This window comes from Esox lucius, chromosome 13 (genome assembly GCF_011004845.1).
Source record: "Esox lucius isolate fEsoLuc1 chromosome 13, fEsoLuc1.pri, whole genome shotgun sequence".
NCBI classification, from domain to species: Eukaryota; Metazoa; Chordata; class Actinopteri; order Esociformes; family Esocidae; genus Esox; species Esox lucius.
Genome location: NC_047581.1, coordinates 33,504,918 through 33,530,057, shown reverse-complemented (window position 1 = coordinate 33,530,057; position 25,140 = coordinate 33,504,918). Strand labels below are relative to the sequence as shown.

The 25,140-nt window shown below is 46.6% G+C and overlaps 1 protein-coding gene across 6 annotated transcripts in view; it reads left to right on the top strand.

The window, feature by feature from the left end:
- Positions 1-25,140, top strand: part of rtkn (rhotekin) — a 62,167-nt gene that overhangs the window by 29,451 nt on the left and 7,576 nt on the right. For 5 of the 6 annotated variants that reach the window (XM_013136856.2, XM_013136855.2, XM_013136858.3 and 2 more), the window contains exons 2-4: positions 21,901-22,100; positions 22,213-22,274; positions 23,635-23,688. In XM_013136856.2, coding sequence (XP_012992310.1) covers positions 21,901-22,100; positions 22,213-22,274; positions 23,635-23,688 — 316 coding nt within the window. Of the gene's footprint in view, positions 1-1,650; positions 2,326-21,900; positions 22,101-22,212; positions 22,275-23,634; positions 23,689-25,140 lie in introns of those variants that run through there. The other variant, XM_013136859.3, reaches the window with a different exon arrangement.

Sequence of the window (25,140 nt, the reverse complement as noted above, 5' to 3'; positions counted from 1 at the left end):
ACAAAATGACTTCTGACTCAGTCTGGTTAGGTCTTTAATCCCGAAAAGTGCAATAAAAAAAAAGCCTTCCTCGGGTGTAGTTAGCTGTGTTAGCGCTGTACTGTATCCTTGTTGCTGTTGACGGCTGTTTGACCGTGCAGCCACAGACTTTCACTGTGTGGGTAGTCTTAGCAGTTCTCACAGTCAGGCGGTAACCATGACAAGCCGTCACGAGGAGGCCTCCTCCACAGTGTTTTGCTGGAGGTGAAGAGCTCTGACAGGATTGATGTCGGTTGTGTTGTGGACTGAAGCCAAGCCAAGCAGTCTTTCTCTCCTCCTCCTGATATCTTCTCATATCTAGATCAGTGTGTTTTTGTTTCCACATCTTCGCGTAAGCAACATATTTTTCACTCAAACCTCAACCACCTCACTGTCTTCGCCCTTCCCTCTTGTCCCACCACCTCATGCTCCTATGTGGTCTTTCATCACTCCTCCCTTGCGTCTGTCCATGTAAACAGGGAACCGTGTGAGTGACAGCAGGTTACCTATTTGACTGCTCCAATTTGGCTCACCGTCTCAGTCCAAGCGTGTAGTAATTAAGACCTCTTGGTCTGGCTGTAAAAATAGAGCCTTTGATTCCCTGGCTATAGCTGCTTAAAACGAATGGCAACTCGTTACCTGAAGTCTGCAGGTAGGCTATACAGCGTTGTGATGCAGTAAGTCTTTAACACGTCGGACTGTTACATACTTGTGTTTTTATCATAATCAGGACCTTCCTGATAATGACAATACAGCTGCTGAAGTAAGGTATTATAGAAAAGGTTGGTGAGCAAACCCACAGTCCATAGTGTGAAAGGCTAATGCTGTAGGTGTTGCTTATCAGGTCTAATGTGGTCAACATAGTGTTTATGGCAAAACCATTACTTTTATCTGATTCATGGACCTCGACTGACCAGTAGTACCCCAGGTGTTTACCCATTCAGACACATTCCTAGTTGATTATGGGCCACCGCGGAGATTACTTAGCCGTGGGCTCACTGTCATCCATATTATCAGGACTAAATGCCCGCTATTGATTTGTTAAACACCTGCCTCTCAATTGAAGGCGGGCTAATAACTATTTATGAGGGAAATTGGTGTATGAGACATTTCTCATGGTTCCTTCTGCACGACTCTTCCGTATCTCCGCTCTCGTTTCCAGGAGGCCGCGAAACGATTCCATCCGTGATCCTGTCGACAGAGAGACGCGCATCAGCGCACACCTACTTCTCTGCGCACCCACAGGGCCGTGCAATTTAGCCACAGAAGTGGAGCCAGCGGATGTTTCATTTCTAGCGTGGGATAAATGTAGACATAGTGATTTATTTCAGGTGTTACAAAAATATAGATATTTGCTTATTGGGCAATGTGTGTTACGGAGTGTAAACGTTACCAGCCCCAGATTTTCTATGTAATTTTTAGCCTAACCCTTTATTCATTATTTTCAAAACATAGGCCTACCTGATCTTTCTAATTTTAGAAACATTACAGACCATTAGTTACAGAACCCTGCTTCACCGAGTCTCCAAAAGGAAAACTGTCGATGTTGTAATCTGGAAATCTGGCAAAGCTAAAGAGAGGGAGGGAGAGACTTAGCAAGGATTTACTGTATAGTCAGTGTACAGGCTTGGCACAGTAGCATAGCTGTGGACCTATGCGCTTTAAGGAAACTGTACGCTACCTTTAACACAGAATATCTGAGTCATTTGGAAATTCTCTGAAGAATTTGACTGTTTCAATTGTCCCTATTTAACCACGATGCAGTCGGACACACATGCAGTCTGTTTATTTTTATGTAATTTTCCATAGTGGGCGGATGTAGGCACAGTCAGCGAAGGATTTGACAGACGCACTGGCAACCCATACTCAAACCTTCCCCACCCTGCGGCCAGCTTTCTCTGTGTGCATAGCCGCTTCTCCGGTTGGTCCTCCTGCGGCTAGTCTATACCCGCCCCGTGATGCGGAGTGAGTCGCGGGGGCTACAGATGACAGCGCGGGGATGAGCTCAGGCAAATGACCGCCAAATTCTCTACTCGTCCAGCCCGAGTAAGGGGTATCCGATTTTGGTGAACGGGTCACAGTAATACTGGGTTAAGCCAAGCTAAAACTGCATTCAGCTGCCCCTCTGAAGATACATGGATATTCTGGCAATGGATTCGTCTGGAGTCTGAGAGTTCTGAATGCGCGAGCTGTTTGGGACGTTGTAGCCTGGTCTTGCATAAGAGTGCTTATTTACTGTTTGTATACTCGAGGATTGTTCGTCTTTGAACTGTCATGGCCAGCGTGAATAACTCCATTAATCAGCGGGTGAGTGTGGTACCTTTACGTTATCCAAAGTATGTCTTATTTCCAACGGTATCCAACGTATGCCTTGCTCGAAAGAGTTTTTCTTGCTATTGTGCCTCAAAATTGCTTGATCATTGGCGGTTTAGGCTAGGTATCTGTATAAGCACACAACCACTGTCGATGTAAGCTAAAAAGAGTTTCATAACACACGTTAGTTTATATATATATATATATATATATATGTGTGTGTGTGTGTAACATTTATTTACAGGCGTTTTAGAGGAAATGTTACCGTGGTTTCGTTTAAACTTGGCTACTACAATTGTGCGTCCTTCTGGCAGTTTGTCATGCCATAAATACAGTTGGCAAGTAGCCTTGTAGTATGCACTTGTACATCAGTGAAAGGTTATTTTAGAAGCCGTGCTATTTTACGGAGAGACTAACAGGTGCGTCAAGGCAAGGGAAAGAGCATGACGTGCGCCTGCATTAACATAACTTTTTCCCTCTGCAGTGGTATTCGAGCCACCGGATAGATCATTCTCAATGTTATGACATTATACACGCACGCACACAGTTTGTTTCATAGCTCTCGTGATTGGATCACAGGATAGTATAATTTGGGATACTCATGATCTGTGGGACAGTAGAAGACATTGTCTTTCAACTTCTGAGAAGTGAACAATGCGGCTACTGTGCTTTTTAACGACGGGTCACTCATCAATGCATTTTCAGACCAGAGTGTTTCTCTAGATGCTCTGTGCTTAAGTCGCAGGCTAGTACTGTAGCTGTGGCCGAATCTTTTGTCACTTCTCATTGACTACGCTGGCCGTGATAAAGCACATACTCGTGTAAATGTTTGACCTTTTAACGTCATAAAATCCTGAGTGTCAACTTGCGTTGTTCCGTCAGCTGTCGGGATGTCTCATCTCCAAGTACATGTCATCACCACAGAACTGCAGCAGCGCGCGGCCAGCCAGGGAGACTGAGGCTGTGTGAGACAACTCTCAGGCTATTTCGTAACGGCGGCTGTAACCCGGTCCCATTCCCAATTAACCGAACAGTTTTGGTATTGCCTCTTTTCCTAAATCACGGACTCCTTGCCGTTTGAGTGTGTGTTTGAGTGTGTGTTTGAGTGTGTGTTTGAGTGTGAGTGTGAGTGTGTGTGTGTGTGTGTGTGTGTTTGAGTGTGAGTGTGTGTGTTTGAGTGTGAGTGTGTGTGTGTGTGTGTGTGTGTGTGTGTTTGAGTGTGTGTGTGTGTGTGTGTGTTTGAGTGTGTGTGTGTGTGTGTGTGTGTGTGTTTGAGTGTGTGTGTGTGTGAGTGTGTGTGTGTGTGTGTGTGTGTGTGTGTTTGAGTGTGTGTGTGTGTGTGTGTGTGTTTGAGTGTGTGTGTGTGTGTGTGTGTTTGAGTGTGTGTGTGTGTGTGTGTGTTTGAGTGTGTGTGTGTGTGTGTGTGTGTTTGAGTGTGTGTGTGTGTGTTTGAGTGTGTGTGTGTGTGTTTGAGTGTGTGTTTGAGTGTGTGTGTGTGTGTGTGTGTGTTTGAGTGTGTGTGTGTGTGTGTGTTTGAGTGTGTGTGTGTTTGAGTGTGTGTGTGTGTGTGTGTGTGTGTGTGTGTGTTTGAGTATGTGTGTGTGTGTGTGTGTGTGTTTGAGTATGTGTGTGTGTGTGTGTGTGTGTTTGAGTGTGTGTGTGTGTGTGTTTGAGTGTGTGTGTGTGTGTGTTTGAGTGTGTGTGTGTGTGTGTGTGTTTGAGTGTGTGTGTGTGTGTGTGTTTGAGTGTGTGTGTGTGTGTGTGTGTGTTTGAGTGTGTGTGTGTGTGTTTGAGTGTGTGTGTGTGTGTTTGAGTGTGTGTTTGAGTGTGTGTGTGTGTGTGTGTGTGTGTGTTTGAGTGTGTGTGTTTGAGTGTGTGTGTGTTTGAGTGTGTGTGTGTGTGTGTGTGTGTGTGTGTGTGTGTGTGTGTGTTTGAGTATGTGTGTGTGTGTGTGTGTGTGTTTGAGTATGTGTGTGTGTGTGTGTGTGTGTGTTTGAGTGTGTGTGTGTGTGTTTGAGTGTGTTTGAGTGTGTGTGAGTGTGTGTGTGTGTGTGTGCATGCAATCAATGCAGATTCCTTATGGAAAAGGTCACTTGTGTTGTGACAGACAGAGATGGCGACAGTGTCCGCCTGCTTTGTTCCTCGGTTCATTCCAGGAATCTCTACACGTCCATTGCCTGTCATTACTGGTCACACACAGAAACGGGTGGAAGACTTTTCATTACATCTAAAAAGGTCACTGGGCTAGTTTTAGTAGAGCTTTCTGTTGGCGTAATGGTGGTGTGTGTGCGTGCATGCATGCCCACACGTCTGCTTTTCACGGCCAATACTGTCGGATCCCTCTCTACTCTGTGCTTCAGCTAGGGACCCAAAGGGTTTCTGGTGTCTCGTACCTGTTAATGTGACTAGGCCAGCTCTCAGTTTTTGGTCCCCAGGACCGAGAAACAGGTCAGCTTAGCATTCTGGAGCTAATGGAGGCTGTTACTCTGCTCACTGGAGTATGACTGTAGCAGCAGTGGCACTTGTGTGTTTTTTTTGCTTGTGTGTGCTTGTCAGTTTCCCAAGGGAAAAAGCTACAACCCGAGCCACGTGCATACAATCCCTGTGGTCAGCCAGCGGATTGCTCTCACTCCTCAAATGTAGGGAGCATGACGCATGTCATTTAGGAATGACAATATTTTCTCCGTACAGACCCCCAGTTTCCAGGGAACAAATGTATTGGGTGTTTCTCACGTTAGTCAGGTGTGTTTTGTCGCATCATTTGTGCAGGCATAAAATATCTGTCATTGTCTAGTCTTGATTCCAGGCTTTGCGTTGGCCTTTGGAGTCCGATGTTGGTCTGTCGCCTGAAGGGCCAAAGAGGTGTCAATAAAGACAGTTTGGGCCGTCCCTGAATAGGAGACACTGATGAGCTGGGCCATTGTGAACGGTCCGGTTGGCCAGGGAAGACCTCTCCAGTGAATGATCAAAGAATGCTTACCATAATGCAGAGCAAGAGGAAAGTGTGGTGGAAAAACAAGGAACTGTCATAGATCTGCAGCGTACCAGCTCATCTGTGAAATGGCAGAGGGAGTGTTATGACTTTGTCATGGGTGGCTGCCACTGCCTCAGTTGTCTTCAGAATTTATTATACCGTCCGCAGTTACGCAATCAATGAAGTGTACAGAAACGTTGTCTGCTAAAGTACAAGCAAATGCCCCCAAAGTTATTCATCATACAGCAAGGCAATGAGCCCAAACAGACTGCCATAGCAACTACAGAGTTTTTCAGTGCAGTGAAGTGGGAAGCTCTTGGCTGGCAAAGTTAGTCTTTCCTGAAGATGAGACTTAAAGGGGCAGTATGTAAGATTTTTACTGTACTACTAGCATATAAACGAGCAAACATTAGCAGGAAACATCTGCAGTTAATGTTTCAAATCATTATTATTTTTTTACAGTATGTATCTGTGCCTGACATTTCAGCTTTCTCGTTGGTCTGTCTATCAGTTTGCATTGGCTTGTAATCTACTCATACGCTTTAGACACTCAGTGCTATCTTTCCCTCCCTAAACCTCTCTGAACTAGCTAATACTATTCCGGTCTTGTTCTGAGAGGGAAGACGAGGAGATGACAAGTCGTGTCATTGTTTGGATACCAGGTTTCACACAGTGCCCCTTTAATGCAGAAAATACTATACAAACAATGGTAATAGGCCTACAGTGACCAAAAACAGAACGTTTGCTAGTTTGTATCCCAAAGTCAGCAAGGTGAAAAATGTCTTTCTGTTCTTGAGAAAGGCAGCTTAACCTAGTTGTTGCTGACAAGGAGAATGTATCATCAGTCCTACACCCCTGGCAAAATAGTAAAAAAATTGAGCGTCACCAGTGAAGATGCCTTGGGTCTGGTGGAGTCAATGGGTCTGAGACTTCAGTATTTGTATGTAGAGGATGTTCACGCAAACAGTAAAATTTATGTTCTTAATCTGAACACTACATTATTATGATCAGCTATTTTGGTCCCCAGAAACAGACTATGTATAAAACGTGTTTTAATTTCCAACTGGTAGCACCAATATGTACACAACCTCAAAGAAAATATATACATTTTATATAATTTAACCTCACAGTGAATGTTTTTTTTCAAAACATTCAAATCCAAACCGTTGGAGTGGAGAACCAAGAGATGGAAATAATCCTTGCTGCCCTAAAAATTACGAATGGCACTGTAACCCCTGCTGCTCTCCGAACTTTCTTCTTTCAGAAGTGGCTGATTATTCTGGTTCATTTGTCCTAATTTAGCTGCAGAGTGCCTTTCCAACTAGCCTGTTGGGAGCGGTGAGATGGAGAGCATTACATTTTTAGACGGGCAGAGTGATGGACGTCCCCCTGCTGATGTGTTAGGACCTGAAATAAGATGGATATGGAGATTAAAGATCTGCCCCTTGTCATTAAAGCACCGCAGTTCCTCTTCCTGTGAGTTTGCTCGCTGTTCTTTTGAGGTCAAAAACAGTCAAGCTATTGTTTAAAACAAGAACAATGACGTGTGTGATTTTGCTTTTCTTAAAATTTGATGATAGCAAGGGTTTACCCAAGCTGTTTGAATCTGTTATATATTGAGCACCCCAAAGGTTTTTACCGCAGTCCAAGTTCAACGTCTATAGATAGTGTGTTGACAATTTTTTCCTGTGTTGTTGTTGTTGTGAGTAGTGATTTTAAAACAGTCTACTAGTCAGTGTTATGGGTCTAGGTTATCCTCAGTGAATTTCTGTGCCTGAGGACGACTATCGCCCAGGCTGTAGCTGGATCTGCGAGGTCATACTGCAATACCCGCACACAAATACACACACAGCCACACACATACACGCAAACACATGCACACATTCTCAGGTCAGCACATGCATACACAGACACACACAAACCCAATCCAAAAGTGACAATGAGTGTCTCTGGTCCGGCGGCCAGGCGGAAGGTCTTAAGAGTCAGAGACATGATGGAGAACTGGAGGGGTTTAATAGAATGTGGGCCTTCAGTGCCCATTCCTCCAAGAGATGAAAAGCCTAGCCACATGGAATCAATACTAATATTATCACAGGCTGCCCTGTCTGTTTCGTGTCCCCACAGTGCACACACAAAACACTCACACACACACACACACAGCACTCACCATACATATCCCATCATTAACGATACTATGGATTGACAACTGTGTGTGCAGACAGCCTCGTGTTTAGAGAGTTGGGCCTGGAACCGAGAGGTCGCCGGTTCGAAGATCTGCCAGGGCGCCCTTAGACAAAGCACTTGACAATATTTTTGCTGGCTTTGACACACTCCGGCCGTCTGCCAAATGACATCTGGGAAGGAGAGGGACGAGCCCTGCCGCTCGCTTCAGTATGTAGAATGTCAATCAGCCACGGGACGTACATTCTGTTAGACACCCGAGCCGGCAGTCATATTCCGTTACAACGGGCGGTCGGGGGGGAATAGCTGCTCAGGCCGACATCCAATATGAGCATTAACAATTATTCCAGGGCATGAAATGCCACACACACCCACACATAAAACGAAGTAACAAGGAAATGACACATTGTGCGACCGGGTTCAGGAGTTACGATGGTTGTCTGTTGCAGACTGATGCTCATTTTTGCATGCACACGCACGCACACCTTAAGTGCATGGGCCATTAATAACCAGAGTGGGTCATAAGAAGGCTGAAGTGGCAGAGAGGATGGGTTACTGGGAGACTTAATGGAGATCATCTTTTAGCCATACTTCAACTGCCTCTCTGTATGGAAAGGTATGCTATTATCTGGGGCACTATAAATCCTGCGGAGAAAGGGTGGCTGGGCGATCCCTTAGAGAGGGTGAGAAGCTCGGTCACCCGGGAGGAGCTCAGAGTAGAGCCGCTGCTCCTCCACATCGAGAGGGGTCAGCTGAGGTGGCTTGGGCATCTGTTTTGGATGCCTCCGGAACGCCTTCCTGGGAAGGTGTTCCGGTCCCGTCCCACCGGGAAGAGACCCCGGGGAAGACCTAGGACACGCTGGAGGGACTATGTCTCCCGGCTGGCCTGGGAACGCCTCTGTGTCCCCCCGGAAGAGCTGGAGGAAGTGTCTGGGGAGAGGGAAGTCTGGGCATCCCTGCTTAGACTGCTGCCCCCGCGACCCGGCCCCGGATAAGCGGAAGAAGATGGTATGATGCACTATAAATCCTGTCTTGTGAAAGAATTATCGGAATCACAGAACAAAACAGTATTCATTTTTTTTCTAACTTATGAGCACAACTATATTTCATATATATACACATATACATATACACAGTGGGGAGAACAAGTATATATACTGCCGATTTTGCAGGTTTTCCCACTTACAAAGCATGTAGAAGTCTGACGGAATCTAAAACAAATATCCAGAAAATTACATTGTATGATTTTTAAGTAATTAATTTGCATTTTATTGCATGACATAAGTATTTGATACATCAGAAAAGCACAACTTAATATTTGGTACAGAAACCTGTGTTTGCAATTACAGAGATCATACGTTTCCTGTAGTTCTTGACCAGGTTTGCACACACTGCAGCAGGGATTTTGGCCCACTCCTCCATACAGACCTTCTCCAGATCCTTCAGGTGTTGGGGCTGTCGCTGGGCAATAAGGACTTTCAGCTCCCTCCAAAGATTTTTTATTGGGTTCAGGTCTGGAGACTGGCTAGGCCACTTCAGGACCTTGAGATGCTTCTTACGAAGCCACTCTTTAGTTGCCCTCGCTGTGTGTTTTGGGTCATGTCATGCTGGAAGACCCAGCCACAACCCATCTTCAATGCTCTTACTGAGGGAAGGAGGTTGTTGGCCAAGATCTCACGATACATGGCCCCATCCATCCTCCCCTCAATAAGGTGCAGTCGTCCTGTCCCCTTTGCAGAAAAGCATCCCCAAAGAATGATGTTTCCACCTCCATGCTTCACGGTTGGGATGATGTTCTTGGGGTTGTACTCATCCTTCTTCTTCCAAACGCGAGTGGAGTTTAGACCAAAAAGCTCTATTTTTGTCTCATCAGACCACATGACCTTTTCCCATTCCTCCTCTGGATAATCCAGATGGTCATTGGCAAACTTCAGACATGCCTGGACATGCGCTGGCTTGAGCAGGGGGAACTTGCGTGCGCTGCAGGATTTTAATCCATGACGGCGTAGTGTTACTAATGGTTTTCTTTGAGACTGTGGTCCCAGCTCTCTTCAGGTCATTGACCAGATCCTGCTGTGTAGTTCTGGGCTGATCCCTCATCTTCCTCGTGATCATTGATGCCCCATGAGGTGAGATCTTGCATGGAGCCCCAGACTGAGGGAGATTGACCGTCATCTTGAACTTCATCCCTTTTCTAATAATTGCGCCAACAGTTGCTGCCTTCTCACCAAGCTGCTTGCCTATTGTCCTGTAGCCCATCCCAGCCTTGTGCAGGTCTACAATTTTATCCCAGATGTCCTTACACAGCTCTGTGGTCTTGGCCATTGTGGAGAGGTTGGAGTCTGTTTGATTGTGTGGACAGGTGTCTTTTATACAGGTAACGAGTTCAAACAGGTGCAGTTAATACAGGTAAAAAGAACAGGAGGGCATCTTAAAGAAAAACAAACAGGTCTGTGAGAGCTGGAATTCTTACTGGTTGGTAGGGGATCAAATACTTATGTCATGCAATAAAATGCAAATTAATTACTTAAAAGTCATACAATGTGATTTTCTGGATTTTTGTTTTAGATTCTGTCTCTCACAGTTGAAGTGTACCTATGATACAGACCTCTACATGCTTTGTAAGTAGTAAAACCTGCAAAATCGGCAGTGTATCTAATACTTGTTCTCCCCACTGTGTATATATATAGTGCATATTTGTTTTTTGCATTGTGTATATTGTTATTTCATAATGGTTGGTAATAATTTACTGTTAGTCCTTAGATTACTGTGCATGGTTAAACTCCATTAGGATGATTGTGTATTTACTTGGTAAATAGGGAACTGGCACTTTATGAGGAAATAGGTGTCATGCCACTGTTATTGTTGTGTTTCTGCCACTGCCGGTTACTGGTAAGGTCTTAGCTTGGGAGCAATACAGTTTTCTTACTATGTCGCGGCTGACAAGGTATTTAGCTAGAGCTCGTTTGGAAACTCGTAGTGCGTTGTGACGCTTTAGTTCAGCTTTATTTAAGATTAACTTCTGTTGTTGAGAGTCATTACAAAGTAGGAATTTTGTATGTACAAAGCTACGTGAAATAAATGTATTCTTTGTTTTTTACCCTTTTTAACAACAAAGTCCTGTGGAAGTTTATCTGAATAGCTCACGCACACGAGTTTCCATACCAGCTCTAGATAAATACCTTGTCAGCCGTGACAGGTAGACCAAGAAAGATATCTGCCAAAACTGCCAGGAGAATTGTTTGGGATACAAGGAAAAACCCACCGGTAACCTCAGGAGAAATACAGGCTGCTCTGGAAAAAGACGGTGTGGTTGTTTCAATGAGCACCATATGACGATAACAAATATGAGCTGCATGGTCGAGTTGCCAGAATGAAGCCTTTACAGCGCCAAGGCCACAAAAAACCTGGTTACAATACGTTGACATGCCTCACAGCTTCTGGCACACTGTAAATTGGAGTGAAAAGACCAAAATAGAGCTTTATGGTCACAACCATAAGCGCTATGTTTGGAGAGGGGTCAACAAGGCCTTTAGTGAACTGAATACCATCCCCACTGTGAAGCATGGTTGGGGCTCACTGATGTTTTGGGGGTGTGTGAGCTCTAAAGGCACAGGGAATTTTGTGAAAATTGATGGCAAGATGAATGCAGTATGTTATCAGAAAATACTGGCAGACGAAAGCTGCGCATGGGACGCTCTTGGACTTTCCAGCATGACAATGACTGGAAAGTCCCTCCAGTGGTTGACAAGTTGACCCTCCAGTGGTTACAGCAGTGGTTACAGCAGAAAAAGGTGAAGGTTCTGGAGTGGCCATCACATCATTGAGCCACTCTGGGGAGATCTCAAACGTGCGGTTCATTCAAGACGACCAAAGACTTTGCATGACTTGGAGGTATTATGCCTAGACGAATGGTCAGCTATACCACCTGCAAGAGTTAGGGGCCTCATATACAACTATTACAAAAGACTGCACGCTGTCATTGACGCTAAAGGAGGCAATACACAGTATTAAGAACTAAGGATATGCAGACTTTTGGACAGGGGTCAGTTAATTTTTTTCTTTGTTGCCATGTTTTGTTTTAGGATTGTGCCATTCCGTTATGACCTACAGTTGAATGTGAATCCAGTAAAAAAATAAAAGACATGGGTTTTGCCTGCTCACTCATGTTTTCTTTACTAATGGTACGTATATTTACAATTCTTCAAGGATATGCAAACTTTTGAGCATAACTCTGTCTATAATGGTCTGTGTCTGGCTATATTTGAAAGATGGGAGTGGCATCAGTGCTTTAGAGGCCCAACCCAATGAGATTGGTCTTACAGAGCATGGCATTTTCACTCACTGTTTTTGTGTTAAATTATCCTGCTGTGTGCCTGTGTCATGTTGGAATGTTAGGTCATGCTGTGCGAGTTTTTCATTTTGTTTGTGTGTGTGTGTTGTGCCCCCAGGGCCCTCAGGCCCCCTGCAGTGTGTTGGGAATCTGTATTAGAGGAGGGCGGGTCTGAGGGGGGAGGGGGCGGCCAGTTAGACTGGCTCATCTGATTAGCTCTGATTTCCTCATCCATGTTTTCAATCACAGAGAAAAGCCCAGGATTAGAGGGCGCCATTCGGCCTCGAGCAGCGAGGGAGAGTGCGTGTGTGCGTTTCTGAATTAACGATATTGTGGTTGGGGCGGGGCTCCCCAACATTTTTAATCACGGTGATTAATGGGGACATTTCCTATCCTCGTTTTGAACAAGTATTGTTTTGGCTTAAGTGTCTGGCTAAAAGTTACAATTGTGTTTGTGTTAGAATGAGGGTTAGTTTTAGGTTTAGGGAATGGGGGTTAGGTTTAGGGAATGGGTTTTAGGTTTTGTGAATGGGGGTTAGGGTTAGGTTTAGGGAATGGGTGTTAGTTTCAGTTTTTGGTAATGGGGGTTAGGGTTAGGTGAAGCACAATGGTTAAGTTATTCAGGTTAGGCTAAGGTGAAAAGTTAAAGTCTACGGACAGTTGGGAATAATAACTCTGGTCCCCACAAGGACAGTAAAAACAAATGTTTGTGTGTTCAGGACTAGAGAAGAGCACCCAGGAGCAAGAATGAGATTAACTGTACAAACCCGCTGGAGTGACCTCTCTCTCTTTCCGGAACACACTGTTCTCTCTCGGTCTCTCTCCCTTTCTCTGTCTGTCCCTACCTCAGCCTGTATATATATATATCTCTATTCTCTCTCCCTCTCTCTCTGTCCATCTCTTCCTGTCTTTCGGTCGTGTATATGTAATACATTAACATTTGTTAGTCAACCAACATGACTGTGTGATTCTGACAACATGGCTGATTGTTGGGAATCCCATGTTCTTGTATTTATAAATCCCCTTTGAATTTCAACTCTACAGTGGAATTTAAGGTCAGATGAAGAATCGAGGCAGACTTGATGGAGATCATATCAGACTTTTATCAGGGGCTTACAAAGACCTGGCTTAAATGTTCCCCTCTCTTATCCCTGTCTGCCATTAGCTAACAGTAAAAGCCAACTAATCAGCTAACGAATCCGAGCTCTGAGCATGTAGTCAGTGGCTTGGTGCCAACCTACAATAATCAGGCTTCTTCTGCTGCCTTCTGTGTCTATGTAGGCACTCTGCTGTGCATAATGGTTTTGTGCGCGTGTATCTAATTCGTTAATTGCCTCTTGCAGCTCCCAGACAATCAGTTCCACCAATTATTCTCATTAGATTTTTCCCATTCCTTTACGACTGGCAGACAAAGGAACAGTGTCGTATAGAGAAGGTTTTCTCTGCAGAGAGACAGAGCTCGGGCTTACCTCAGTTTTTATCGTTCTAATTCAAATTGTATTCTGGCAAGTTATCTGATTTGATGAGCATTGCTCCCCGTAGAGACACAGCAAATGTAATGGAAATCTACTGGTTATTTCCTTTTTACCTGTCCAGTTTCCGATCAGTTATTTCAGACAAAATAGACTAAGTAGGAGAGCAGACAAGATGAGTCAAAGAGGCGAGTCAAGGAGACAAGTTGAGGAGATGGGTAGATTATTGTTTCTCACAAAGGGGGCAGGACTGAGGAGGAATGTTGTGTTATTGTATTTGCTGTTTGTGAGGCTGTAGGTTCCAATGACCGTAGAACCCTGCAAGTCATGTTCACAGGTTTCGGGGACAGCCGTGCCTACGCAAGCTCGTGCATAAATGCTCAAACACTCAAATGCCCAGACCCCTGTGTTAATAGTCTATTACACACCCCATCAATGGTATGAAGCTTTTCCTAGCATTCTGATAGAGCCAAATCTCTTTGTAATCTTCTGGACTTCCTGTATTACTGTCCGATCCAGCTGAGGGATGGTTTACAGCCAAACACAAAGCTAATTTAAAGTAACTGATTTTCATGGAGTCATGAACTCCATAAAAATCCATGTCAGTTAATTAATATTTAGCTACTAACAGTTTAGTAATTTTAGACTCTTATTCTGAGCATCTTACAGTGCAGTTTAAAATATTCCTTCCCTTTCTCCACATTTTGTTGTGTTATAGACTTAATCTATAATTTATAAAATGTTACCGTAAACTGCTGAAGCATGGGAGTCTCCAGTGCCCAGGAACTGCTGAAGCATGGGAGTCGCCAGTGCCCAGGAACTGCTGAAGCATGGGAGTCTCCAGTGCCCAGGAACTGCTGAAGCATGGGAGCCTCCAGTGCCCAGGAACTGCTGAATCTTTGGGAGCCTCCAGTGCCCAGGAACTGCTGAATCTTTGGGAGCCTCCAGTGCCCAGGAACTGCTGAAGCATGGGTTTAGAATCTGACCCAGTGCTCATTCAGCAGAGACTCCGTTCTTTGTTTCGCCAATGCAGTAAAAGGAGGCTAGCCGGGGTTGGTCTCAGAGCAGGCCAGGCCAGGCCTTGGCTGCCACTGTGTACTCTAAGTGAATGACGGTGTTGTTGTGTGGCTCTCCTCATACCATCCTGGGGTTTGGAGGCATGGAGAAGCTTCCTTTACTTGGTAATACACACATACACAGCTCTGGAAAAAATTAAAAGACCACTGCACCTTTTATTTCCTTTCCAAAAAAGTTGAAATTAAGGTTTTGAGTGAGGAACAGAAGCGTTACATTTGCAGGGGTGTCTTAATTTTAAGCATTCTGTTCCTAACTCAAAACCTTCCTTTTTGACTTTTTTGTAGAGGACAGAAAAATTCTGGAGCTGTCTGTACACACACAGACAGTCACATATACACTCACCTAAAGGATTATTAGGAACACCTGTTACATTTCTCATTAATGCAATTATCTAATCAACCAATCACATAGCAGTTGCTTCAATGCATTTAGGGGTGTGGTCCTGGTCAAGACAATCTCCTGAACTCCAGACTGAATGTCAGAATGGGAAAGAAAGGTGATTTAAGCTATTTTGAGCGTGGCATGGTTGTTGGTGCCAGACGGGCCGGTCTGAGTATTTCACAATCTGCTCAGTTACTGGGATTTTCACGCACAACCATTTCTAGGGTTTACAAAGAATGTGTGAAAAGGCAAAAACATCCAGTATGCGGCAGTCCTGTGGGCGAAAATGCCTTGTTGATGCTAGAGGTCAGAGGAGAATGGGCCGACTGATTCAAGCTGATAGAAGAGCAACTTTGACTGAAATAACCACTTGTTAGAACCGAGGTATGCAGCAAAGCATTTGTTAAGCCACAACATGCACAACCTTGAGGCGGATGGGCTACAACAGCAGAAGACCCCACCGGGTACCACTCATCTCCACTACAAATAGGAAAAAGAGGCTACAATTTGCATGAGCTCACCAAAATTGGACAGTTGAAGACTGGAAGAATGTTGCCTTGTCTGATGAGTCTCGATTTCTGTTGAGACATTCAGATGGTAGAGTCAGAATTTGGCGTAAAACTGAGTGAGAACATGGATCCATCATGCCTTGTTACCACTGTGCAGGCTGGTGGTGGTGGTGTAATGGTGTGGGGGATTTTTTCTTGGCACACTTTAAGCCCCTTAGTGCCAATTGGGCATCGTTTAAATGCCACGGCCTACCTGAGCATTGTTTCTGACCATGTCTATCCCTTTATGACCACCATGTACCCATCCTCTGATGGCTACTTCCAGCAGGATAATGCACCATGTCACAAAGCTTGAATAATTTCTAATTGGTTTATTGAACATGACAATGAGTTCACTGTACTGAAATGGCCCCCACTGTCACCAGATCTCAACCCAATAGAGCATCTTTGGGATGTGGTGGAACGGGAGCTTCGTGCCCTGGATGTGCATCACACAAATCTCCATCAACTGCAAGATGCTATCCTATCAATATGGGCCAACATTTCTAAAGAATGCTTTCAGCACCTTGTTGAATCAATGCCACATAGAATTAAGGCCGTTCTGAAGGCGAAAAGGGGTCAAACACAGTATTAGTATGGTGTTCCTAATAATCTTTTAGGTGAGTGTATATATACACACACACACACACACACACACACACACGGACTCTCCCACTTGTTCCCTCATGCAAACACACATACATTCACTCATTCACCCACACATTTATTCATTCACTCACACACCACACACACACACACTCGTCCCCCTCTGAGTTGGGGCCATCTGTACTGGAACACTCAGTGTCTTTGTGTGAGAACAGCTGGCTGCAGAATCAGTCCCTAACTGCATATCATGCTCCCCCCGACACACACACACACACACCGCCTCTCACAGGACTACAGCAGTCCATTGTTTGCAAAATATTGAATCCCTTTTCTGCCAGTGGGTGTTCTGTTGTTTTCGATTCATTCCTATGTGTCCTCGGACCAAGCCTATTCCCCCGTTTGAACATTCCCCCGTTTGAACGCTTTAGGTTTCAGTGTCATCAGAACCCTGGCACTGATCTGGAAAACGCTCTGAACAGAGGACCGTGACCCGGAGAGCAGAGTGACCTCTTTGCAAATGGACTGCTCTGTGAATCTCACAAACCGTGTGTACAGTCCAAGATGAGGCTCATTTGAAAGTTTGTGTTGTCTGTTTGCGTCTGGTGGAATTCGGTCACGTGCATTCGTGGCGGTTTCTGATTCAGTTGAAACACACCAATTTCCGACCGAGATTTGTCAGATTGACCGAAAAGGTGTTTGTGTGTGTGTGTGTGTGTGTGTGTGAATGAGAGGGGTTTATCTGCTGCTGTGCGTTCCTCTCGCCCCTTGTAAACAAATCCAACACCAACCAGTCTCCTCAACTGGCCCTGCCCCTGTCCTCCTCAACTGGCCCTGCCCCTGTCCTCCCCGCCACCACAGCCATGCCTCGGGTGTGAGAGAGGGGGGAGCCAGTGGAGTATGAAAGGGAGAAGCAGAGGAAGTGATCTGGGTGGAGTGGGCAGGGACATAGTTGTGGCTGACTAATTGGAAGCCAGTTAGCTTCAGTCACCAAAACCCTGATGTATGGGCGCGGTTGGGAATTCAGCTCGGTGAGTGTGCGTACTCCGTCAGACGTTTCGTGACAGGTTTGCCAATCATGACTGATCGAATCTGCGTTCTTTTAGAGGACGGGTTGTTCACTCTATGCTGATTGGTGCAGACGGTCGGTGAACGAGGCTGTCTGTGGGTCTTCGGTTGTGGTCTCTCCCTCCCACGGCTCCACTCTAACACCCAGTACTGTTCCTCTCTGGTCACCGTGTAGGTTTTGGCCCTACAGCACTGTCTTAATAGGCTCAGGATGCTTCTGGTGTCCATCAGGCTAGCCATCCATCCATCAATCTGTTTCCATCTGTCCATCTTGTCTCCTGCCCTCACTCCCTGTCAGTCCTTAACCCCTACAGGGGAACTACCCCACAGTTTCCCTCTTTTTCCCTCTCAAACACTCACCCGTACTCCCGACTCCCTCCCCCTCTTCCTAGAGAACTCAGCTGCTCTGCTCAGTCAGGGCTTATGCAACAGACAGACAGGATACCCGTGCAGCGAAGGCAGGAAGTGACCTCGCGGTCCTCGCCTTTATTCAGGGTGAGCCGTCTGGGCTTTGCCACGGATTGGAGTGTCCAGCCAGACACCGCTTGTCCCAGTTGACACACTTAATGACACTCTGATACGGCAGGCTCTCTCTCGCAACGCACGCACGCACGTTCATGCATTCATTCTGAAACAATGGCAAACAGACACATGCAGCATCAACACTTGCACATGCACAAACACACACACACACACACACACACACACAAACTCACACACTGATTGAACTGTCTATCATATCAGTTGCAGAAGGTGAGCTTCACATTGTGGCTGCTCCTGAGCTGATGTTGTTGATATCTGGCCGTCTTTGGCTGCAGGGTCCAGTCTGTGAGCCTGGGTATTGGTCAGGGGTCAGAGGTGAGGCTGGTCATGAAAGCTTAACCAAGCGGAACAACATTACCCAAACACGGCATTAAGACCATCTGGGCCAGTGTGACACCCCCGGGGCTTTCACAGCTCTGGGTTCACACTGGCCACAGTGAGACTGTCAACACCTTGCATACACCAGGGATCAGCGCACACACACACAGACTGTCTATTTATCTTCCTCCCTCCAACACTCGTAAATAGACAGGCAGCTGATTCCGGAAGATTCCATCTCTCTCAATTATTCCCATTTGGGCTCATTTTCAACACTCATGCTTCATTACCTGGGAACAGACTGGTCCCTGTAATACCCCCCCCACACACACACCAAACACAACTCCCACCCCTTTGCCTGGCACTCTCACCCCCTTGCATGGCTCGCTGGCGTGGCCACTCACTTGGCAGCGGTGCTGAAAGCGAGGTGGTCTGGTGATCTGCGTGTATGTGTTCACTCGTAGGTTCACTAATACGTGCGTGGGACGTTTTCAGTGTGCGCCCGTCGTATGCACATTAAGCGGTGGTACGGAGGGAGGTCAAAAGCCAAGTGTCTGTGTTTTCCTCTCGGGGCAGCCCCGGAGGAGGAAGCCATTTCCTGCCTGTTGAGACGGGGAAGCTGCTTGGGAGGAAGAGGCTAGACATGGGGAATCCTCAGGTTTACTGCTGTCCTACTTGGTTCTGTGAAAGTTCTAGCACACATCCCCTGTTTTTTTTTTTTGGACCAATCTCTGGATCTATGAACTTTACCCTACAGCTCCAGTCCCACTCCACCCCCTCCATCCTCTGTGAGGACCGTCAGTGACTGGCCAAGGTTGTCAGGGAAACCTTTGAGTGTCCGGTCCGTTCCCACATTGGAACCACCACTGATGTCCGCCTTGCGGTTATAACATGTAGCTGGTAGACCTGTGAATGCTGCGTCAAACACAGGCCTTCACCACATCCTCTGACATATCGACAACCAAACTTCATAGTCACCAGTGCAGTACTCGGCAAAATCATTGAGAACCTTCCACACCGCAAACTCTCCCAGTTGAATGTGTCCAACGCTTATCTGCTGGTGGGACACGGACGTCCTGACCAGACACCTCTGTCTTGGACTGGTTCCCCCCTCTACTCACTCAACACACAGGACTGCACCTCCTACGATGCACCTGTGAAATGATTCGTGGTAGCTGATGGTCCCATCCTGGTGGATCTCATCTCTGACGGCTGAGTGAGTCCCACGGCCCTAAACATCGAACCAACGTGGTGGAAACGTCTGGGACGGTAATTTTTGTCTTCACATGTTTCCCGGGGCACCATCATCCACCGTCTTCAGGAGGACAATATCAGCGTGGGAACCAGCACTTTCAGGATTCTGAGTAAACCCAATGTCCCGGACAGATCTGGTTCAGGTCTGGGTCATGTTCCGTCTTCCATCACGGTCTGTTTTGGATCGGCTTCGGCCCGCTGCTGTGATGAGATGGTTAACGGTGCCTGTGTTCTGTTTGTTCGCTGTCTATTGCTGGCTGCCTGTCAGCACTATAAGTCTCAATCTATGTGCAAACATACTTGGCAAATAAATAGTTTCTGATTCTTGTGTTGACGTTGACTTCATACATAAATAGATCTCACACACATACACGGATGCCACTGTTATTCTCACACTTGTCACACGGTCATAAAGCACAGACACGCATGCGTGCGCATGCACATGCACGAACGGGCACACTCGCGTTGTAACTGCCGCCTCCAGTTCCTTCCCTGGTGCTGTCTTGTTTTCCTTCTTGATTTAGGAGTTTGTAGGAAAATGGTGGAATACTGATCCTTTGTTTGGTGTTCAGCCAGTCAGCTCTGCTCCAGCAGGGATCGTGTCTGGAATGAACAATGGAAAGATATACACCGCTCAAAACAATGAAGGGAACACTTAAATCACACATCGGGCCCCGATGAAGGAAATATATTAAAGATGAAACTCTTTACTGTACATTGTGTAATTCGTTGAGAACAAAATGACGTAACAACAGTCAATGGAAACCAGAACCATCAACCGATTGAGGGCTGTATTCAAACTCACACCGACAATCTAAGTAAACAATTGAAATCACAGGCTGTTGCAACTCATAATGTGACTCAGTAGTGTGTACGGTGCCTGTATGCACTCACAACAACGTCTGGGCATGCTCCTGATGAGACCGTGGATTGTGTCCCGGCGGATCTCCTCCCAGCATCAGTGAGCTTCTGGTCAGTCTGTGACGCTACTTGGTGGCGTCGGATGCCCTGATACATGAGGTTCTCAATTGGATACAGGTCTGGGGAAAGTGATGCACCAGGTGAAACCCTGGGCCCACTGCACCAGTGTAAGGTCTGACGATGGGTCTGAGGATATCTTCCCAGTACCTAACAGCAGTCAGGGTACAGTTGGCTTGCACGTGGAGGTCTGTGTGACCCACCAAAGAAATGCCTCCCCAGACCTGCTCTCATCTGCCAATGGCGGACCTGACAATTCTGGTGTTCTCTGGTGAATGCCAATCGAGCTGCACGATGCTGTGAGCACAGTTCCCACTACAGGACATTAGGCCCTCACGTCACCCTCACAGAGTTTGTTTCTGACAGTCATGTCAGAAACTTGCACACCAGTAGCCCGCTGGAGGTCTCCTGGTATCTCCTCCATGCGCTTGAGATTGTACTGGGAGACACAGCAAACCTTCTTGTGACGGCATGTATGGATGTGCCATCCTGGAGGAGCTGGAGTACCTGTGCAACCTGAATGGGCTGCAGGTACCGCCTCATACTACCAGTAGTGACAAGGACACTAGCAAAACACAAAACTAGAGAAGATCCAGTCAGGATAAGGAGAGAGCAACTATCCGTGACCACCACCTGCAAAACCATTCCCTTTTTGGGGGTTGTCTTGCTGTTGCCTCCACCGTGCACCTGTTGTCCCTTTCTTTTGCACCAAAGCAGGTGACACTGATTCACAATCACTTATGCTTCCTAACTGGACACATTGATATCCCTAAAGTTTAATTTGACTTAATGTTATACTGTGATTTTGTGTTCCCTAAATATTTCTGAGCAGTGTACTTGGCGTTATTGCTCTTGGCCGTTTTCCATACGAACACACATCCTATCTTGGACCTCAGAAACACCTTGAACATTAAAAGTGCAGGAATATCATTGTTTATGGAGATTATTTATATTTTGTGCTCCTGAGCCCAATGACTTTATTGAAACATTGTTGGTTTACACCCACTGCGATTGCTTGCTTGGTTTGGCTGCAGGATGAATGTGGACGTGTTTGATTTAGAGCTGTTAGTGTGTTTAGCTTTTACCACCATGTAAAGCCATTGTGGTTTCATCCTTCGCTGTGTTATTAGGGAGCATGATAGTTTACTGAATACAGCCTGGTATGGCATCAGACATCTGTGGTCCAGGATGCATGAAACCACGAGGTCCAAGAAAACCAAAATGGCTCCACGTGTCGGAAAATGGCTCCAAGCCACACTCATTTCCTTTGCAGTGTTTGAGAAGAATAAGGATGGGAAGAGAGAATGGGAAGATTGTGGAATGGCTTGAAAGGGAGACGGACAGGGGGACAGTGCGGGACAGAGGGAGAGATGGGGACAGTGCGGGACAGAGAGGGGGACTTCGTGAGGGGGACTGAGGGACAGAGTGAGAGGGACTGAGGGACAGAGTGAGGGGGACTGAGGGACAGAGTGAGGGGGACTGAGGGACAGAGTGAGAGGGACTGAGGGACAGAGTGAGAGGGACTGAGGGACAGAGTGAGAGGGACTGAGGGACAGAGTGAGAGGGACTGAGGGGGTTGAAGGGCAAGGGCATATTTACAGCTTCTGCCTTCAACACCTTGTGCCCCGACCACGCCTCACCACACACGCCTCACCACACACACACCAGAAAGCTTTCAGGGTGATGACACGTATGCACATGCACACGCACGCCATTACTCAGACAACCGCGTCTGTCACTCCTCCGTGCCTTCCTTCTGAGCGCCGCTCGACACACTAACACAAACACCCTAACCCATCTCGCCTGACGACCTGTCCCATCTCTCTCTGCCCCCCGCAGGACAGCGACATCCAGAAGAAGATTGACCATGAGATCCGGATGCGCGACGGCGCCTGCAAGCTGCTAGCCGCGTGCACCCAGAGGGACCAGGCCCTGGAGGCCTCGAAGAGCCTGCTGACCTGCAACACCCGCATCATGGCCTACATGTCCGAGCTGCAGAGGATGAAGGAGGCCCAGGTCATGCAGAGGGTCGCACGAAGGTTAGAGGGCAAAGGGCGAGGGGGCGTGGCATGGGACCGGGGTCGTGGTGCGTGATTGGCTCATTCCCCTTGGTTTACTGTCACATGGTGGACATGTTTGCGTCTCTCCCAGGTCGTCGGAGGCAGGGCCAACGGACGACAGACGGCCTTGTAAGGGCAAGGTGGCCATCTCAGGTAGGATCCAGTTGTGCGTGCGTGCGTGCGTGCGTGTGTGTGTGTGTGTGTAAAGGCGCGTGTCAGTCTGTGACAAACGGCCATCGTAACTCCTGATCCCGGTCACGCATGTGTCATTTCCTCATTATTAACGTGTCAGTGCAGACCGTGACCTCCCCCGTGGGGAGAGAGGGAGGGGGGAGGGTTGTGGGAGGGCTTAGAGCTCTAAGGGTTAACGTATACTTCCAGCTGGAAAGGGGGGCTTCAGCAGGGATTTGGTCGATTTTGACTGGGAAGGGGCAGGATTTTGGCTGTTCCGCACAGGGTTCATTTTCTGGCTTTCTTTCTGATCACTTAAGTTCACATGCTGTGATTGGTCAGTCGTTTTGTCCCGGGTATTACGAGCACTTTCCCCTTCTTCCCTGCTCTTTTTTTCAAAGTGAAAGGTTAGAAGTATGCGAGCACACTCCGCTCAAAAGCGTGAGACAAATGGTTGAAAGGCACTCTGCAAACGAGGTGTACTCCAGCCTTAAGTGAGGGAATAATGAGGAAGAAATGGGCTGGGGGGGAGGGCTGGGAGGGGGATGGGTTGACGGGAGAATGTGGGAGTGTGGATGTGTGTGGGAGAATGTGGGAAAGGGGCTTTCAGGGAACCGTAATTACAGGATTATTTTCAACTGCTCTGGGTCAGCTGGAGGAGAGTGGGGCTGTCTGTCTCTCTTTTTCTATCTGTCTGTCTGTGTCTGGGACTGGTCACAGCATGAAGGCACACCGCTCAGACACACACCAACACGGACACACACCAACACCAACACACACCAACACGGACACACACGGACACACACCAACACGGACACACACCAACACGAACACACACCAACACGGACACACACCAACACGGACACACACCAACACGAACACACACCAACACGGACACACACCAACACGGACACACACCAACACGGACACACACCACACGGACACACTGACACACACCACACGGACACACTGACACACACCACACGGACACACTGATACACACCGCTCAGACACACTGACACACACCACACAGACAAGAGAAACAAAGGGAGTTGTTAATATTCGGAACAATAGTTGTGATTTATCATTGATTGACTGGCTAGACAGGAAACCATTTAGCTAGTGGCTTAGAGCTTGGACTCAGGCTAGACATCCAAATGTATCACCCTCATACTGTGCTCCAGACACATGCTGGTTATCTGCTACTATGACAGTGATTGCATGGTGGGAGGAGATATAATTAGTGTGTGTGTGTGTGTGTGTGTGTGTGTCTGTGTGTGTGTGTGTTTCCACCTGCTTATTTCGTCTGATTTCACTGACTGTCGGTGGTTTGTCATTGCAGATCTGCGGATCCCTCTCATGTGGAAGGACACGGAGTACTTCAAGAACAAAGGAGGTGAGGAATCAGTGTGCCAGAACTGGTGTGAATCGACTCATCAATGATTCATGTGTTGTTATCCGTCGCTCTTGAGTTTGTCTGAGGAGATGCAGAGTGGGTCAGCTGAGTGAGGGAAGCCATGTGAATCAGATTTAATTTGGAGTGAACTGGTGTGAAACCAGATGCACAAAACTATGCAGAGCTGGGCTCTCATCCACAGCACCACCCAGAGTTAGTGCCGAACTAGGATCACCAACTCCTTTTAGTTTAAAATGGATATTATATTACGCTTATACCTTCACACCAAGTACATTTCTGGGGATGTGCAGATGTCCTCAGCAGATAAAAGCAATTCTGATTAGATTACATGGACCGCTGATCTTAGATCAGATGCTTAGAGGCTAACTATAAGCAAAAGACTGGTTAATGCGCTTTTTACGACGTGTTGGTCTTGAGCTCTGTATGGCACCTGCAACAGTGAACATGTTTTCCGTCCTCCTCTTGGTAGTCTGCTGCTCACCATTCAGCAGACATTCCTTCAGTGAGTGATTTGGCGTGGTGTACCCTGGCATCCAAATGTGCTGTGCAAACAACACACTTCTGTTCTGTGTTCTTTGGCTCTGCCACTACTGCAGCACAGGCCTGTCCTGGATAAGGATATGGTTATTGTAGCTCTAGGGGCTCTTATGGCACTGTTGTGTCACGGGTATTGTAGTTCTAAATGCTCTGTAAAATAGGGCCCTTGTAACAGCCTTATGAGCAAACATGCAGCAGAAAGCAGCCAGGTAGATGTGATAATGTATAACCTCCTTAGTGTTGCCCGGACCAGACCAGAAGAAATTGTTTCTTGTAGCCACTTCAACATGTTCCCTCTAGATAGGAATTCCTGGACTAATTTGTGGTACGTGAGGCCGCTTACCACGGGTATGACATCACATCACTTTCTAATGCTCTAATTGCATTGGTAACTGATTTATATGAGCAATAAGGCATCCTGGGGTTTTGTGGTGTATTGCCTATGTACCACCGTTAAGCGCTGTGACCAGGCATTCAGCAAGGCATCCTGTCTACCAACAGCTGTTAGTTGTGCTATGTTGTCCATATACCACACATCCCTTTGTGCCTTATTGCTTAGTGCATGATGAGAATTATTGAGCCAGCATTGTCATATGCAGAGAGTAACGCAATACAAGTAATGCCATAGGACGTGTAGTGTAGAGATGTAGCCCAGTCATATTGAAGTAGAACACAATGGTTTAGAAATCCTTTTCAAAGTTACAGTACAACCCATAAGGTAATATTCAAATTCCAGCAATGTAAACTCTTAACATTGACTGATCCCGCAAAAGGTTCAATGGATAATATTGCTATTTGTCTCTAATGCCTCTTAAATATGTAAGTAATCTAAAAGTAATTCAAAATAATCAGTTTATGTTACGGAGTTTGAGTAATCCGAAAGTTGTTACTGAT